Source organism: Antedon bifida, chromosome 4 (genome assembly GCF_963402885.1).
Source record: "Antedon bifida chromosome 4, ecAntBifi1.1, whole genome shotgun sequence".
NCBI lineage: Eukaryota > Metazoa > Echinodermata > Crinoidea > Comatulida > Antedonidae > Antedon > Antedon bifida.
The window spans coordinates 26,754,660-26,773,545 of record NC_136229.1 but is presented as its reverse complement, the minus strand read 5'-3'; the positions used below and the strand labels follow the sequence as shown (position 1 = coordinate 26,773,545).

At 32.7% G+C, this 18,886-nt stretch overlaps 1 protein-coding gene across 6 annotated transcripts in view; it reads right to left on the bottom strand.

Moving 5' to 3' along the window:
- Window positions 1–18,886, bottom strand: part of LOC144839825 (partitioning defective 3 homolog) — a 71,983-nt gene that overhangs the window by 33,815 nt on the left and 19,282 nt on the right. For 5 of the 6 annotated variants that reach the window (XM_078695343.1, XM_078695345.1, XM_078695348.1 and 2 more), the window contains exon 3: window positions 4,978–5,082. In XM_078695343.1, coding sequence (XP_078551469.1) covers window positions 4,978–5,082 — 105 coding nt within the window. Of the gene's footprint in view, window positions 1–313; window positions 763–4,977; window positions 5,083–18,886 lie in introns of those variants that run through there. The other variant, XM_078695349.1, reaches the window with a different exon arrangement.

The following is an 18,886-nucleotide window of genomic DNA, read 5'->3' as shown; positions in this document are numbered from 1 at the left end:
ATGATGATGATGATGATGATGATGATGATGATGATCATGATGATCATGGCAATGACAGTGGTGACAAAGATATAATAAATATACATGAACAAAATCACAAACATTTGCTATGCTACAGATACAGAATCAATTCCTATATGTTGGTACTGTAGTAGACCTAACTACTAAATATTATACTATGAAAGTATAATACTAAATTAATACAGCAGTGGACATCTGTAGTAAATATAAACACAAACAAACAAACAAACCTTCATACTGTTTTTCTGGCAGACTACTATTAAAACAAAGTTCAAACAACAGTTTTACTCACAACTTGAAACCTCGGTACAACCAACATGACTTCAACTGGCCAAATGAACCAAAGTTTTCAATTAAAACTACTACTACTGCATACACCGATCTCTAGAGACATTCATTCAGACGCATAAATCAGTTCGGTTCTTTTAAAGATATGCTCCATGGTCCCACAGAAAGGAAAATGGCATTCACTTCAGATGATAGTGTTCAGTGAAGGCAACCAGAACTTGATATTCAATACCCACAAGCTCAATTTCACTACTACATTGCTTCTAATTGGTCTACTCGTGACCTTGGGTTTAATTTCATGATGCTGTTGACACCTGACTTGTGAGCAGTCTACCACTGTCAACAAGACCATTGAAGCAGAAGAGTATAGGCCTAGGTCTATCTACAACAGGTGGGCTAGGGGTACAGGTCAAACAAGATTCAAATTAGTCTCTTTTTACAATATTTTATCCATGACAAATTGCTTTTAAGGTTGCCATGGAAACCATTGATACACTCATTGGAGGTGTACATTTTTTACTCAATCTACAGTATGTACAGGAAAATAAAAGCTTTTCCTTTTTTTTTCAGGGGGACAATATATATATATACTTCCCTATATTTTTTATTTTTGTATTGTTGATCATATTTTCTGTTTCTGTCTATGATGACTGTATTCTTTATTAGTGGATTTGAGGGGATGGATAACCTTGGCTAATTCTAACCCTGACTTCCTTGAACATCAATACATCTCTTGTATTTAAAAACACACAGGAGAATTTTAACTATTATTAACAAACAAAGCCTACCTATTCATGTACTGTATTTATACCTGTAAAATTGGACAAAATATGTACTGTTATGAATATATAGGCGGATTACACCATTGTCCAAAGAGGGAGACCATGGGCATTTAAACATATTTTCAAACAATAACTAAAGTATTTTAACGGAATGTTCTACTAATTATAGTTCATTGACACTAGGATTAGGATAGTATCAATTGTAAGGATTAAATTATTATATTTTTGTCACGTTTTACACCATTGTATGGGGATGAATAAAAATAGATGTCTCGTCTCCCAAAAATGCAATAAATAAAATGTCATTGTCAACTTAGTAGCCTAATTTCATTACTTTATTTAAACAGAATGAAATTGCAACACATGTCAGGTTGTTTTATGATTGTATTTATATTCAATATCATCATACAATACTATGCAATGAAGACAAAAATGGAATATGGTACTGAACGTATCAATGTGGTTTTTAATTATAACACTCTTTAAAATTGTAACTAAATTTGAAAATCATGAGAGAAAAAAAATGTCATCGAAAGGAAAAGGTACACTACACTGTACTACATTATTTGGTATAACAACCTGTTATTGTACTGTACTGTAGGTACATTGGAGGCGAGAAGTATTAAGTAGTCATTTAAAGATAGATAAAAAGTTGTTCGAAATTGTATTTAGCTGTCAAAAGGGGGAGCATGCGACCCACTGGATCCGCCCGTGAGGTACAGTAGAAGTATATTATTACCATCATTTAATAAACTTTTGACAGTTTAAGTTCTACATGGTACCCACCAAACCCCAAATGCACTATTACTAACATAGAGTATATCCTGGTGGTTGTTGCTATTTGAATGAGGAAAACTAATGCATTTTATTTTTCCAATGGGTTTTTAGCCAGGGAATTGTTTTTGCACAAGAGTCTAGCACTCCTTCGTAAAACCGACTAATGTTGCTTCATCGAAATATCAATCAGTTTATGACATTTTTTTCTATGAGCCTGTCTGTCAGTCAAATGAAAATCCCTTGCCCTTTTAACTACCTTTTGATTTACCCCAACAAAAATCAACATTTTTATACAACAGATGTTTCACTGGTACAATTTTTATGAAACTTATCTGACCCTCCTTGACAAACAGGTGGGTAAATCCAAAGATTAATTCCATTATTGACTTTATTCTTTTAATTTACTTTCTTCTAAACATTCAATTTCTCACACATCATTGCTCAAGCCGTTAACAGTGCGTTCTTCTACCAGAAGTAGAGATAAGTCATGTTAGGTTTACAGGTATATGAAAGCATTGATTGAGAAGAATAAGTGGGTACACCACCACCACCCACGGCTGAGCCTGTTAATATGAGAAATCTGATATTGAATGTAGCTTCTCATGGCATTCCTTTTTAAAATCAAACTACGTTTTAATTACTTTCATTCTATTTGTTTACACAATTAAAAACCGGATACATGTCAGCCAAGATAAACACACCTGTAGTTCAATCAATGGGGTTGTGCTTCTTGGAAATGAGTTTAAACTCCCTGCCCAGCACACACTCTTGATAGACTCACAAAATGTTACAATGTCAATAGCACTTTTTTTTAGATTTGTATATAGATTCTGTGTGTTTTTAAAAGCAGCCTTTCATAGAGTTATCGTACAACATCAGAGGAACAGTACTACTGACATTTGTGTACAACAAAACACTACTTGATTGATCATGTTTATTTGGCAACAAAATTGCCTTTGTTTGATCATGACATTGATATTAAAGTACCAGTGACATTTAAAAAAAATACAAATATTAAAATATTACTTTGTTTAGTATCTAGATTAGAGTATATAATAGATTTAATTGAAAATACAGTATTGTAATACAGTTTATTATATCAACTTGATAGATTACTGTGGATGAGCATAGAGCAGGTGAGAAAAGGTTCAAATAAATATTTTTTACATTTAACCAATAATGTATAACTGAACATACTCACTATATTACCACTATTTGAACAAGTTTATAATAATATTAACATTGCACAATAGCAGAAATAAAAATTCATAGTATTTGAGCAGGGTAAAAAATATTAACATAAAGTAAGTAACTTTAGAGAAATCATTTAAAATAAGTACTGTAAATAAATCATTCTCAGAATATATATAATATTGCCTTGAAGACAATTGTGAAGAAAAAGTGTGTACAACAACCATCAGTGATGGTAGAACCAACTACTAGAGGGATGTTAGATTTAGAATGTTGTTTAGAACTACACAACATAATGAGTAAGTTATTAACCATTCACTCACTCTAACAAGTTCATTTACAGGTAAAGTGAATAAATTTAAACTGTAATACAAAATTCTACAAAGTGTATGGTAAGTTCGACAGATCTATTGGCTTAAGATGTTAAATTTTACATACCGCAGAAGGTTTTTATTTCTCTTGCAGCAGTGTAACTTGAAAAAACTTGAATGAATTAATACAAAGTAGCTTAACATAATGAATTTGTAATGTTTTTTTTCTCTCTCAATTTTTCAGATTGAATAAATTTTGCCTTGTTGGAGTAATTTGTCCAGGCAATGTTTCCTTCACATTTCCAATTCATGATCGACAAAAATAAGGAACCAGTGAAGCCCATTATACATATTCATGTGTAGGATGGGCTAAATATCATGCAAGAGAAGTTGTCACATGCGCAAACCTTTATATGTATTTAAAACAAATGGGTACCAAGCTTTCACATTTATTTTTAACAGGGGGTTCTTTTCCGGAAAAAAATACAAGCCTACAGTAAGCAACTGAAGAAGATATTTACTGTAGGCCTAACTAAATTGCCATTTGTCTGGTCTCTAGTTAAAAAGGATATTCAGGAAAAAGGGGTTTCTTTTAAACCCTACAAACCTCACTGGCTACAGGCTCAAATATTATCAATCAAAACATGAAATACAATAAAGAAACTTACTGGTGAGTTAGCTTTAGATCGTTTTGTCACTTTGAATTGCAACATGATAAAAATCTATTAGCAGACAAATATATTCCAATAGTAAGCAGTTCTTCGACAAACCATTAACATATTTTTAAAATCCACTCTTGTAGGAGATTACACTCGTCGAAAAGTAAGAATGCCATTAGATATACGCATACATCTTCTGGCAGTGTTTAGCAACTAATAATAGCCGAGTTTACATGACTGTAATTTCTGTGCTGATATTGAATTATCAACGGAAAGGTACAGGTAGTCAGAAATAGCTACTGTACAAGCCGTGCCAAAGCTAGAAATATATTGTTGATTGATTCTACCTTGATCCTTATGAAAATAAAACTCTATTGTTATTTTTTTGACGTTCCAATGAGCTTTATGAAGGGAAAGCAATGTGGTTTAAAGCCCTAATAACAGTTTTAATTTCCATCTCAATAGATTGTTTAGAAATGTTGGAATTAGGATAAAGGACTCAAGTTGAATTCGTAAGTAGTTCGTCCTTGCAGTCAAACTTGGTAGTATCAAAAACTAAAAGATAGTCTACAAACAAATCTGTTTTTATTGATTCTGTAATCTTCAGTTATTTGTAAATAGTTCATTGAAAGGTTTGTGTTATAAAATATTGTATTGAATTTAATATTGTAATTGTAAAGGATAGTTAAAAAAGAGAAAAATTAAGCAATAAAATACTATGATAATATGCATCATGATACTGTATAATATCCCATAAAACAAATTGTTTTCAACATGTCATATTGGTACACTGGATCAACATTTAAAGATGTATTGTCCCCCAAAAACATGAAAAATGAAGATTAATAAAATCGGACTTTGAATAGGCCATTTTGTAGTTTTAATCAAGTTATTTCTACAAAAAATAAACGGTAAAAGAATAATTAAACCTATAGCTTGTTTAGTTACCTTTTCTCGGTCATCAGCGACGTCTTGAATCTGGTCATCAGGGTCTAAAATACCGCCATCACTAATACTCTGTAGACTGTGGACAGTTATCCAGTAACCTGAAGGCTGGAGTAGAAAATAAATATACAATAGAATTAGAATAAAACTTAAAACATAAAGTACAACTACAGAAGAACTCCTCCTCCTTTGGGACACACCTAAAAGGTGCCCACCCCTATTAAGAAGACACCTTTTTGTGAGATACACAATTGAGGCAATGACCAACACTTATGCAGGAGACATTTTTTTAAGTGGTTTGTTGGGTCTTGAACAAGGTATCCCCTTAATAGGAGTTCTACTGTAAATAAAATGTTAGAACATTGTAATTGTATCAGCTCGCTTCCCACTCAGATACAAGCGCAACAAAAGTAATTTGACCAATCACAAGCATCTTGGTGGGATATAAGAACATACGGATTACTGCAGTGGGTCTATGGGTTTTTTTTCAGCTTCTACCTTTACCACAGGTGTACATTAACCCTATAGTGCAGTAGATTGGTAAACATATTCCTATCAATCAATGAAAGTGATATTTACTCATTAGTAAATAAAAGATAAAGGCTCTATCACATCAATCAATCAATGTAACTGATACACAAGTAAATTGAAAACTGTTGACAAGACAAAAGGTCAAGTTCGCTTAAAATGTCAAACTTTGATCAATTCTTATTCAAATTGACAAGAAAACTTTTAAGAAAAGTCTAAGTTGGTCGAGGTGTCCGAATCGCAGATGAAAACCATCAAGCGATTTCCAAAAATGGATTTAAAGAACATTTCATTTTAAGTACATAATTTTTTTGGTTTTTAGGAATTATGAAGCCTGCTTAGATAGGAGATTAATGTGGGGAAGTAGTCTTAAATCGCCTCTAATAAATTGATCTAAGCCACAGTGAAATCACTTTTTGTAGAACCATTTTTTGTTAGCGACCACAATATGTATTTCGTACTTGATGACTAAAAGCCTGTAGACAGGGGGGTTAATAGGGTTCGAAAAAACCCTCCATTTTTCCTGAAGTGCCCTTTTCAAACAGCGAAAGTGATAGTAAATAGGCCTTTCATGTAGCAGACAAATCACTTTCATCTACTACTAGGCCTAAATATGTTTTTTGTTCAGTTGCTTACAATTGCACTTGCCTCTTTTTGAGGAATAAAAACAGAAAACCATGTTAACCAAAAAAATGTATCCTCTTCTCATCATCTTCTGGACACAATGAATTTCAGTAAAGCTTCCAAGTTTTATCCAATTAGCTCAATGCAAAATAGAAAATTTGTCATCTTTATTTTTGTTTTTCATTCATTCATTTCTTTATTAGCCACCCCAAAAGGCGCCACTTTGCTGAGTCTCAAAGGTATATGGGTGCACTTATAAAGACACTGCAAATTATTTTCTATCTGTCTCAACTTTCCTAACTTAACTGAAACTCACAAATACTTTAAGACCTACTTATTCCACTTACACACGTTAATGATGCTATTAATATATCTATACAACTTATTTATTTTTGGAAAAAACGTAAAAAGCTTTTGGTTGTATAACAGTAATGTAGATAACAAACAGGTTGATAAAAACAAACTTGATAAATTGCACTAATAAATGCCAATCTATTTGAAAGATGAGAAAGAGTTGAAAGGAATGAATTGAAATGATGGTTTAATGGATTTCGGAATTGTATTTAGTATAGACAACATGCATCTGTTGTATAGGTAATGTAATGAAAAAAACATGAATTGCCCAAGATAACATTGATTTAAGTCGGTCTAACATTATAGTTCAATTTAAGTTTATTCTATACTCTTCCTACTGTCTTCACACTCTTTCCATTCTTCATACTTTTTTGTATTATCTTGTTTAGGCCCTCTTTTGAGGATGATCTACAAGGTGTTTGTTAATCCTTGCTTTAACTGAGCGATTAAGACAGTCAAATGGCCGAGCGGTTAGGGGGCACCGTTTACCATACCTAAAGAGCCAACAACATCTGCAAGGGTTTTGGTGGTGGAACAAGTCTTCGGATAAGGACTATAAACCGTAGGTCCAGTGTACACAGTTATAACCTGTGTGCACTTTAAAGAACCCAGTTCATTATTCAAGAAGAGTAGGGGGTTACCCCGTTGAACTGGTTCACAAAATAGCCCCTGTATCAGGGCGATTACTTTACTATTTATTAATATACTATTGGTAATCTTTGGCCACATTGCCTAAAGACATAAAATAAAATAAAAAAATAAAAAATATAGTCGGTTTGCAGTTGTATTTGAAGCCTACTATACATTCAGAATGTAATGTAATGTTGTTCGATTTATAAAGCGCAATTATACAACCAAAAGATTGTCCCAAAGCGCTGAAATATGTGAATTACAGGGGAATACCTCTTACGTTAATACGCCTCAGATAAAAGGCACTCACCTTGCTTGAGAACCCCATTAATCATAAGGTTACATACATTATGTGTTATTTGTTAAATTACCGTGTCATAATGATCTATGTCTATGACCAGACTATTATCCTTTGTAATATACCAAGGTACCGATTGCAACCACCCATAACTGAATATCCTAGTCGGTCTCTTTGATGTGTCTATGCTCAAAACCCTGGAGAGATCATTTTTTTAAAGCTGATGTGCCATGTTGGCCCGAATAAAACACCTTAATGATATACTTTAAAACTAGAAATAATATTTTAACACTTCATTTTAATTTTGTCAAACTTTATTAGCCACAAGAGAATCTATAATGCGCTATTTCACAATTCCACAAAGATGAAATGTTAATGACTATTGATCAATTTGTACTTTTGAAATATGGAACTTTAAAAAATTATATGAACAGTACTTTGCTATATAAAAAATATGACATCATAATCATTGAACCATTTTAAGTTTGTTCATAAATCATTTTTTCTCATTTCGCTCTATTTTATGGTAAGGTCATATTATTTCTAAATCTGGATTTGTAGATCATACGGGCCTAAAATAACTAAAACAACTATTATGAACTATTTTTCAATAGAAAATACTATCAAAATAGGCAATGAAAGTATAAATATGAAAATTTTTTAAAACAAACTTTAAAAAAAATGATGAAAAAAACAATTTCAAAACTAAAGAGAAACAACAATTTAAATTTTTATCTGGTGCCGTTCAGTTTTCGTGAACGGCTATCTAGATTTGAGGATTTTCTAGTTTTCTGGCACCAGCAGCATGTTCCAACTGAATCTCAGCTTTAGCCACCTAAATGTACATTACTTGCTACTGTACACCCCAGCTTTAGTTCATGTAGGCCTACAGTACTCCCAAGGGACACCTAATAATAGAAATTCTACATTACCTGGTGGTGATGAAATAAACTTGAGTTGAGTTTATTGGAGCTTGAAAATTAAACAGGGTTGAAAGAGGGAGACTCAATGAAATTTGTATTTCAAATCACTGGATTGGGGGTTTGTGGACAATGAATATGTGACTCTGACCCTTGGTATAGGTGTATCATAAGGGGCCTAAACACCTGATGAAAGACATGAAAAGATAAGGGCCTACTGTAGTAAGTATTATGATGTGATGAAACAGTTTACAATCAAGACAACTGTTTGAATGCTTTAATGCATTTTCAACCAAAAGATTACTTTTTAATATTTTGTACAGTACATTATGTACTAACAATTTGTATGTTTATTTATATTTATTAATCACTGCCCCCTATCAAGGAATCATGTAAAGGACCACTTTTTTATAGACCAAAAAAAAACAAAAAATAATATTATTCTTACAGTATACACCCATTTTTTAAAAAACTCATTTAGAAAGGAAATCTAAACAGTGCAGTAATTAATATATTGGCCAAGAATGTATCAGATTGAAGATAATCTATCAACTATATCTAGCTATCTATTTACGGACAAACAGATGAAATAATGAGAATGATAAACACACAGGACAATGAACTTCTAGTGCCATGTACAGTAATATGGCAAGGAAAGTTTATTGCACAACATTCAAAATATATTACATGTATTGTATACATTACTATATTCTGCATTTCAAAGACATCCTCCAATTCAATATAACTAGATTTGAACTCGTCACCAGGAAAAGTTAGGTATTCCACACATATTTTATAACATAAATCTTTGACAACTGATTAGGACGATATGATTGTTAATGCTGTAGACCATACTGTAAGTGCTTAGAGGGAAGAGGGGAGGGTTCACTAAATAATTATGAATTTCTGTTAACTGTACAAAAATGCAATACTATACAAGTACAGTATGTTGCACATAGCATCCCAGCTTTTCATCACAAATAATAACAGTGGCTACAGTGAATTTATTACAAGGCCTACAAATACATGGGCTAATGTTGGCTTATCCAGGCATGAAATAGACCACTACTACAGGTACTGTATAACAAATTAGTACTGTACATCATGGGTTTTGTTAACATTACAGGTAAAAGTTTCCAGCAGATTCTACACGCCTGTTAACAAAGTACAATATAAGCTTAGTTTCTTGATGCCGTCAAAAATGTATTACTGTACATTACCACCTAATATTCACAAAAATCCTGAACAAAATTTAGAAATTAATTGACGTTTACAATTTTTTATCAATATCTAATAATAGAAAGCCAAATCAGAAAGAATACTTACAGCCAATGCCATCATCCTGCTGCTAAAGCGACCAATGACCCAAAGAAGAACAAATTCAGACAAAAAAACTGTTATGTTTACCTTGGTGTTACACTAAAGTATTGTCCAATCAACGAGTAAACATCCACAGGACACTTGTCAAACACTAGGACTCTTAAATTGGATGTGGTAATCTACAAAAACGCTTGTAATCAACATTGTAAATAAACGAAGCCACCGCTAAAGTTGTTTCTTTAACAAATTCACAGATGAACTAATAAGAGTTAAACAAGTAAGAATTACTGTCTCCTTCTCAAGTGGAAAACAAATTCCTCTGCATCACTACAAATCGATTTTAGGAAACACAGTTGTCATTATTAGAGAGTGACAGATTTAGTGCTAAGCAAATTGTCCCCAATTTTCTTCATTATTTCACTCAAGAGTAAACAAGATTGTTTAAGTTAAAAATAATATTAAAGATAAACAATTTACTTTATAATAAAGAACTTTATCATAACTATGATAGCTGTATTTGTAAGGAAGCACTTGCAGATGCCATCCCTAACAAAAGTAAAAGATTATTTGCTTATTTTATGCATTTACTTTCATAGATGAAGCCTCGTTAAACAAAATAATCTGGCCTAAATAAAGGTCGTTCAACCCTTTTGTATACATGGAATACTGTGGTATATTCATTCAAGGGGTTTAAGCTTAATTTATTATAGTAAAAATTAGTTATGACATCATCATCCACAAGCTTTCTACAGAGAAAGCTTGCCAAAGTTGAATATGATTGTACTGCATCATTGTCATTATACAATTGTTTATAGTATATTTGTAATTTAAGGTACAAGTTAATTGAAGTTATAGTTTCTTTTGCCAAGAAAATGAGTTATTGCAATTGGAGTTTTTAAATAAAATAAAAAAAAATCAATGGATCAAGCATTATTTTATAAACCACTTAATAATTAAATTTGTTTGCTTAAATTTGTTTGCAGTTTCTATTGCCAAGAAAATAGTTATAATAGGAAATTGCATTTTAAAATAAAGTATAATTTAAATGAGCATTGTTTTAAAAATCAGTTAATTGAAATGTTTTCAGTTTCTATCGCCATGAAAATAGTAGAATAGGAAATTGACTTTTAATTAAAGATTAATTTAGATGAAGCATTGTTTTAAAACCCATTTAATTGAAATGTTTTCCAGTTTCTGTTGCCATAAAAATAGTAAAATTGAGTTTTGAAATAAAATAAATTTAGATGAAACATTGTTGTATTGTATAAACTAGTTATTAGGAAATATTTCTAGTTTCTATTGCCAAAAAAAAAATAGTTTAATAGTAAATTGAGTTTTGAAATAAAATAAATTTAAATGAAGCATTGTTTTACCAACTTTTCCAGTCTAGAAAATCTGGCTTGTGATCTTCCACATCGTCAAAATATGCAGACTACTGGCGGAAATTATACAAGCAAGGATGAGTTCTATACTTAATTTGTCTCCAACTTAAATTTGTCTCCACATAAATGTTTATAAATAAGTCTGGTTGTTTTTCTACAGGCTACTTTCACATGTTGTAAATGTTTGTACACATTTAAAGTTGGTTATGTAATGTGATAAGCTATTTGTACAATATTGTTCCCCATACCAATGGATCCAGGGATTTCACCTACAGATATCAAACTCTAGTGGTATTGACTGACATCTCAGGGTGGGTGGCAACCAGTAGCTGTGGTTATTGATGGGTAAAACTGTGGTTATTGATGGGTAAAACTGACAAATGTTTTTTTTCTTTTATCAAAGTGCTTCACCTATAGATATCGAACTAGTGACATTGACTGACATACAGTCTCAGGGTGGCTAGCAGGCAACCAGTAGCTCTGTGCCTTCTTGTGGTTATTAATGGGTTGGTTTTTTTTATAAGTTGGGAATATTGGATTTCTGAAAAAGAGGGTGTACCATACCTTAGACTTATAAAACGACATAATTAACTCAACCCACTGAGGTGTTTTTATCTTTTGTAAAATAGTGCCCTTCCTTCTGTCCCTTGAATCTTTCAATGCAAAACTTATTGCAAATGGAAAAAAAAAACCCAAAGTCCAATAAGAAGAGAACCAATAAGAATGGCATAGTAATTTTAAATTCAACCAGTTATTTGGTCGCAGCAAACACGCCCATGGAAGACAGAATTCCACAACATATTAAATTGACATTAAAAAAAGTAACAAATGAAAAACTTTACACCGGAATAATTTCAATATTATTCTAGCAATAGTTTTAAAATGCATAGCAAAAATACATAGATAGATCGAAGATGTGTTACTATAACAAGGTTTTCAGGAAATTATTCATTACATTAGGAAAACATTATCTTAAAACTTAATACTTTAATATTAAATATTAATCCCACTTTGATCCTTTCAAGATTGGTTATCCTTTTGGAATGTGACACCACAATGGTAAATAACAGAGAAATGGGATTTTAGGATTAGGAATGACGAAGCCAGGAGTGAGCTAACCAAGTGCACCACACAGGCTTTCTATGGTGGGAACGTTGGCGAAATGATCGCTTTTTGATCCTGTGTGTTGGCCTAGAAAAGAAAGCAGCCAACACTGACCTGTATGCTTAAAAATCTATTAAACAGATTTTAAAATCATTACATTTATGAACACTAGAAATACTATGCTATATATACAACATTTTTAAAATTGTTAAAATATATTACTGTATTTTTGTCATAGTGTGTAAAGAAAAACACTTCAAATGTGTCAATTATTCACTACAAAGGTCTTGCAGTTGTCCTTACACAGCACAGAAAGAAAAATATTGTCACAGATCCTGGAGGGATGGACATACTATGAACAAGTCACTTTACAAAAAAAAATAGAACAAACTGCGACTAAGTGTCCAGGATGTTGGGTAAAGCTCGCTCATCTCTGTCTCAATTACAATCTTGTACACCACAAGTGAAATTACGATCTAACCCTGCTAGTACCCACCGTACACTCCGGGGTAAACACAGTGTCAGAATAAAGAGCTTGCCAACAGGACACAAAACAACCGAGCGTATCAGTTTCTAAATAAATACCTACTAAGAGGTGCAGATACTCACTTTGGTCCTCTAATAGCCACCTTTTAACATCGAACTCTTCACTTGGATATAAAATGTAAACAAAAGCTCTCCAGATATTTCATTTGTCTAACTATCAACTCTTTTATTAGTTGCCAAAAGGGATCTAACACTTTACATACTCCGCTGAACGCTTGACTGAATTTACAGAATCCTTACTAGTTCTACAGATTAGAAAAGATGCTCCCAATGGGGTTAATCTAGAATAAAGATGTCAGCGTCGTATTTATTTGATGTATAATAAAGCACGCAGATTTGAGTAAACTCAATACATATTTTAGTCCTCTACTGGCTTAGATTATGAATATCAATGAAAGGCCTGTTCTGATGAAATGCTTGAACACTATTAATATATGTGCCTTTTTATCACCCTATTTGTACAGCCTGTACAAAACCTAAACTGTGACCAATAATAAACAGTAGAACCCCTATTAAAGGGACACCTTTGAGACCCAGCAAATGCTAACCCCATAGGGGTGTCATCTAAAAAGGGGTCAGAGGTTAACAAATACAATTCCCCTATTTCGTTTCATAAGAAAGTGGCTGTCCCAAAGGAGGGGTTCAATTGTACACTTTATCATAACCTTTTCAATTTTCTAGTATTGGTCAAGAAAATAAATTGAACTGCAGACTGAAAAGACAGAATTGAAAAAAAGTTTATGACATTTTATTGGCATACTTTTACCTCCATGCTTTTACAGACTACTGTACACTAGGTACCAAATAACGTACCTTTATTGAGCATACAAAATGTTCTAATACTAGTCAGAATTGTTATTAACTACCGAGCTGAAAATTCCAACAAAAGCTCTTGAATCAATAAAAAACGTGCTATGGAATTAAATGGCAATTAGGCTTATGACAATATTCTGCAAGATGTAAGTCAAAAGTAGGCCAGTATGATCACAGTTTCTTGTCATCTACTACAACACTCTTAAGTACTATACAACCATGCCATTTGATTGGACGATATCAGATAGTTTTAATCAATGGTAAAAGTGATAATTCTATTCATAGTCAGCCCTTTGTCAACATTTTTGCTTTTTGACGAGCAATAGATAAATAATATGCAACACTTGAAATAACTCTAACAAATGGAAATATTTTCAATTTATAATTAGATTGTTTTATTAATTTATTGCTTTAAAAACTCTTCTAAAAATGAATTGATCTTTTGTCATTTCTTGTTTTATGGCGGGCTCATCAATGTTGAATGTGAATTGAAATAAAATGTGTCCTCAATTGATCTGCTTTGTTTCCACAATAAAAGTGTCGACTTTTTGCCAAGTTTGTGTTGAGGCAGGGGTCGAAATAAATGATAAATTCAAAACTTTAAATACCAGGACAGAAAAAGAAGTCTGCTAGAAAATAGTTTTATTCATTGATTGACACGAAAATGAAATCTTTTATGGAAACATACCGTCAACTGAAATGTCTTTGTATTTTTACGAAGACGAATAAAGTTGTATCGCCATTCAATACATAAATATTCAATATTGGGAGATAATTCTCCCAATACTGATGAACACCATTGAGCTGAACTACTATGTCTGGTTTTCTAAGAAGTCTGGCATTTGTGACCTTTTTGAGCTCAAGAAAATTCTGTTTTAGAAAAGTTTGCGGTTTTTCCGATGCTATAGTTTTGGGAAAGTTGACTGTACTCACACATAGGTGAAACACTGTGTTAAGAACATCAGGATTGTGTTGGCAAGATGGGCATCAGTAAGGGTAACTGAACCTTATCATGTTCCTACAGTACTATATGATTTATTGACTTCATCATTTCATATAATCAGATTTGCTTAATTAATTTCTATATAAAACATATGACCTACAAGCAATAGGCCATGACCTATGACCCAAGACAGGCAAACCCCACCAACTGCACTAAAGAAATATATTAAAAGTCTAGATTGATATATAGCTCAAGTTGTGTGTCTTGATTCAATATTAACTGGAAACCTATTACAGACAAATTGTGTTATTAAGTTCTATCTAGGGGATATTGCAAAGTGAAGATTGATAAACAGTCAGGGTACTTTGGTGGTCACGTACTGTCCAGAACCTATCTCACTACTTGTTTCTATTTTTTTTTAACTCCAAAGAACAGGTTTCTCTGAAAAAAAGTTTAGCATAGTTTGTTTGTAAACAAAGATCATGTGGCATTTGTAGCCTAATTTTTACTAAAAAAACAAAACCTGTTTCTCAGCTTGTGGTCACTTTTAATGTCACCATCCACATTAGATCATCCATATTTGTTATTAAAGATCAGTAGATTTTAGTTTCATTTATTTGCCTTTTGTATGCAACATTGCCTACAAGATGACAGCAATGATTAGTGCATGTTATACTCATGAATAATTCATGATTTTCACTGACAAAATCTATCATAATTGTAAAGAAGATGTTCTGCTAAATGGTTACAGACTACTTATTTGCAAGTGTGTTTCAAACATGCCAGTATACCTAGCTCTCATTGCTCAAGGCCAATGTCAGCTTATCCAGGTAAGCTGGCACGAAATAGACTGGAACGTTACCTTTTTTTGATTTTCTGGGAATACATTTTTTATAGAAATAATTGAATACCTTTGGTTAGTACTGTATATATTATATGATTCCCTAAAGAAACTTCCCTAAAAAATTGACAAGCCACTACTTCTCTCATTGGCTGCTGTAAGGGTTAGTAGCACCTTTATACAGTAATGTAACTGGGGAAAGCCAAGTATCAAAGAGAGATTGATAAATGCACTACATAGTACAGGCCATAAATTATATCACTTTCCTCAAGAAATGTTAGAACTTGAAGGGTATTTTATGAAACAGGAATGATGGCCAACAAAGAAAGAAACTTTATTTGCTAACGTAAGCTGTAGGCAAGTCTTTTAATATCTCACTTGATGGATGGATACTGCTTGGGCACAATTCTAAGAGTGTGTGATGCTATCCTATGTAGATGACGACAGTAGGTCTAAAGAAAATGAAGAGGATCTTCAGGGTGAATTGGAGAGACTTAAAATCAACTTTGATATTTAGTATGACCTACAGTAAGTCTTCCTTGCGCCCATCATACCTCCATTCCAACTGTATTGGGCCAATGCATGGTCTCAGCACTATACCATTTTGACATCAACTTGTTGACATACTACACTTATTAAAAATTCTCTTTTCTTTTTGTTAAGCTTCATAACATTAATTTCTATCTACCTAAATTCTCCCAGAGTAGCATACAAAGTTTGGTAGACACGCCCTGAATTCTAAAGACACAAGTATAGCAAAACATTTGGATGTTCTGATGTAATGCAGACACTATTTGAGCCCTGCAAATGGACCATCACCTACTACACCCTGGTGTAATAAATGACATGATAATTGATATACTGTACAATGCATGTTATCTGATTTTCATGATTCTTAACTTCATGTTTTTTTTCATCTAAAATTTATCTACATGTCAATTTTTTGGCAGATCATCTATATTCTGTTTCCTGGTTCAAACAGTGACATTGATACTGTTCAGCATTGTCTTTTGGAAATTTTACCGAAAAAAATGTCTATCCTGTCTCCACTATCAAATTCGGTTTGTAGCTTTCCCCCACTTTCCACAATTTCTCAAGGTTTTTTCAATTTTCTTTATCAGACAGGGTTTGCGACTTTCAACATTTTCCCAGGATTTTCTTCTAATCTTACAAATACTGAAACGGCTACAAATCACTACTTGTCACAAATCTGAGCAAATTTAACATACCAACTACGAGATTACCATGGCAACGGCACATACAGATAACATCTCAGGTGTAGACAAATTTGTAGGTCTCTACATAGATTAATTATGAATCAGTTATGTTTTGGTTCAAAGCAAAATAGCAATTGATCCATATTTTTGGCAAAATTTATATATATACTGTACAGTACATTGATGGGTAGGCTGTGCTAATTGTATTTTCCAATTCAATTCTAAATATTCCACCTTGCATTGATTTGCCTTTTCCCATTCAATAAAATAAACATAATTATTGTATTTTATTATTTTTCATGGACTATACCATTTGTGGAAAAGGGGATTCAAAGAAAACAAAGTTATATATCCTCTCTTCGAGGAGAAAGGCTTTTGTTGGTTTATCCAGGTAAGCTACACTAGGCACGAAATAGACTATTTTATTCTCATTAAATGCACATACAAAGAAATAAAATTTAGTAAAGGATGGGACCAACAGGTGGTAAACACCTCGAAAACGGTCCAGTCCCAATTGCATAATGATTAATGAATAAGCTTATATAAAATTATTCAACAAATATTTAAATACTGACTGTATAATACTAAATCTAAGCCAAGGACATTGAGGAGTTAAAAATCGTGCTGCCTGAAATACACAGACAAAAAAAATGTCCATTTAAGACCTTATTCATTTGGTGTCAACAATTATAAACGTGTTATTTTAGACTGCCTCTTTAACTAAAATGTCAAATGATATTAATTCACTTTATGCTAATTAATTGTACCTGAATACCCACTTGAAATATCCTTGGCCTAGTGTGCCCTAGCTTTTGTGGTCCATTGACCATTCAATTATGAATTAACAAAAGATTGAGCACAAGGGAGCAACCAACCTGACATAAGATGCAATGTTCAACAAGTCATAGCCTAGCCTTTGGGAGAATCACTTTTACCTGTAGCCTTGGCCTGATGTCCGAACTTTTGTTGGTCCAGTGATAATTGTGGGTGTAGGACATTGGTAACTGGCCTTATGGGTTTGATTGAGTTTATATTGAACTTAAGGCACCACAAGGGAGTGACTAACTCTGACATAAGATCCAATGTTTAACAAGACCTAGACTGCCTCTTGGGAGAATCCATTTTCTTTGCAGCCTTGGCCTGATGTCCACACTGTTGCTGGTCCAGTGATAATCATGGGTGGAGGGCATAAGGAACTAGCTTCTGGGCTTTAGGTTCGGTTTACTGTACAGTACCTGTACATGGTTAATTTTAGCTAAGGGCATTAGCCAAATTAGTTCAATATACCCTAAGTTAATTTCAGTTCAAATGGCTAAAGCAGTAAAATGCATTTAGCTCAGTAAATTACAAAAAATTAAGTGCATTTAGTTGGCATTTTACAGTACAGAGGCTATTAATGGAGAAGATGCAGAAGATAGTGAGAGTGATTAACTATGCACTGTAAACCATGCTGTATTAAGTCATAGAGTATTAAGTCCACAAATCTATCAGGATAATATTGATAGTAATTTGCAAAAAAAATGACCTTTTGGTGACCTTATAACTACGTTTATTTCTATTTTTATCTCCATTGATAATATCCAGCCATTGATGCCTGCAATGCAACATTCCCATATCTCAAACATTTTTTTTTTATAATTTACTAATTGTTCTACAAAACCAGATATTTGTTCAGTTCTAATACCAAACCTTGACATTCAGTAAGTGTTACATTTTAACAGCTGTGATGAGTGTTCAGGGAACCCCATACTTGACCAATAGCCAATGGGCTTTTAATTACTTAGTTTTTACTATTAATTACTGTTGCACTAAATTCAGGAATGTTTAATTGAAGGTACAGTATCTACTCTACATCACATACCGCCAAGTTAGGGTCTATTTTGATTGCTTGCTTTCATAGCAGATTATTCCTCCCTATTCTTGTTAATTTTATTTGTTTTCTCTGTGTATGACACATAGAGGGTGTGGCCATATCAAAATTACATAAAATCATCTCTCTTTTTTTACTAATCTAGTTTTCTCTCATTTTTTGTTCATTTTTCTTTCCATTTAACAAAAAATAAATACACAAGTCTACCGACACAGTGGCTGGGGCTGATGATCAATTAATTGTAATTTTCGCCATGCTAACACTTACAGAGTTACAATGCATCCCTCAAAATAATCAAACATGCTAATATTTTATAAATCATTCTGCACACATACTAATGCCTGCTGTAAACTTCTTTAACATTAAACAAGGATTTGCTTTTTTATAAATTTAATCCGATTACAATACTTTAGTGAGACTGAGAGCATGTTCACACATTAAGCACATTAGTTGAAATGTGTTCAGGCTACTGCATTTAGGTAGTGAATTTCCAATGATTTACACTACAGTAATGATAATGTA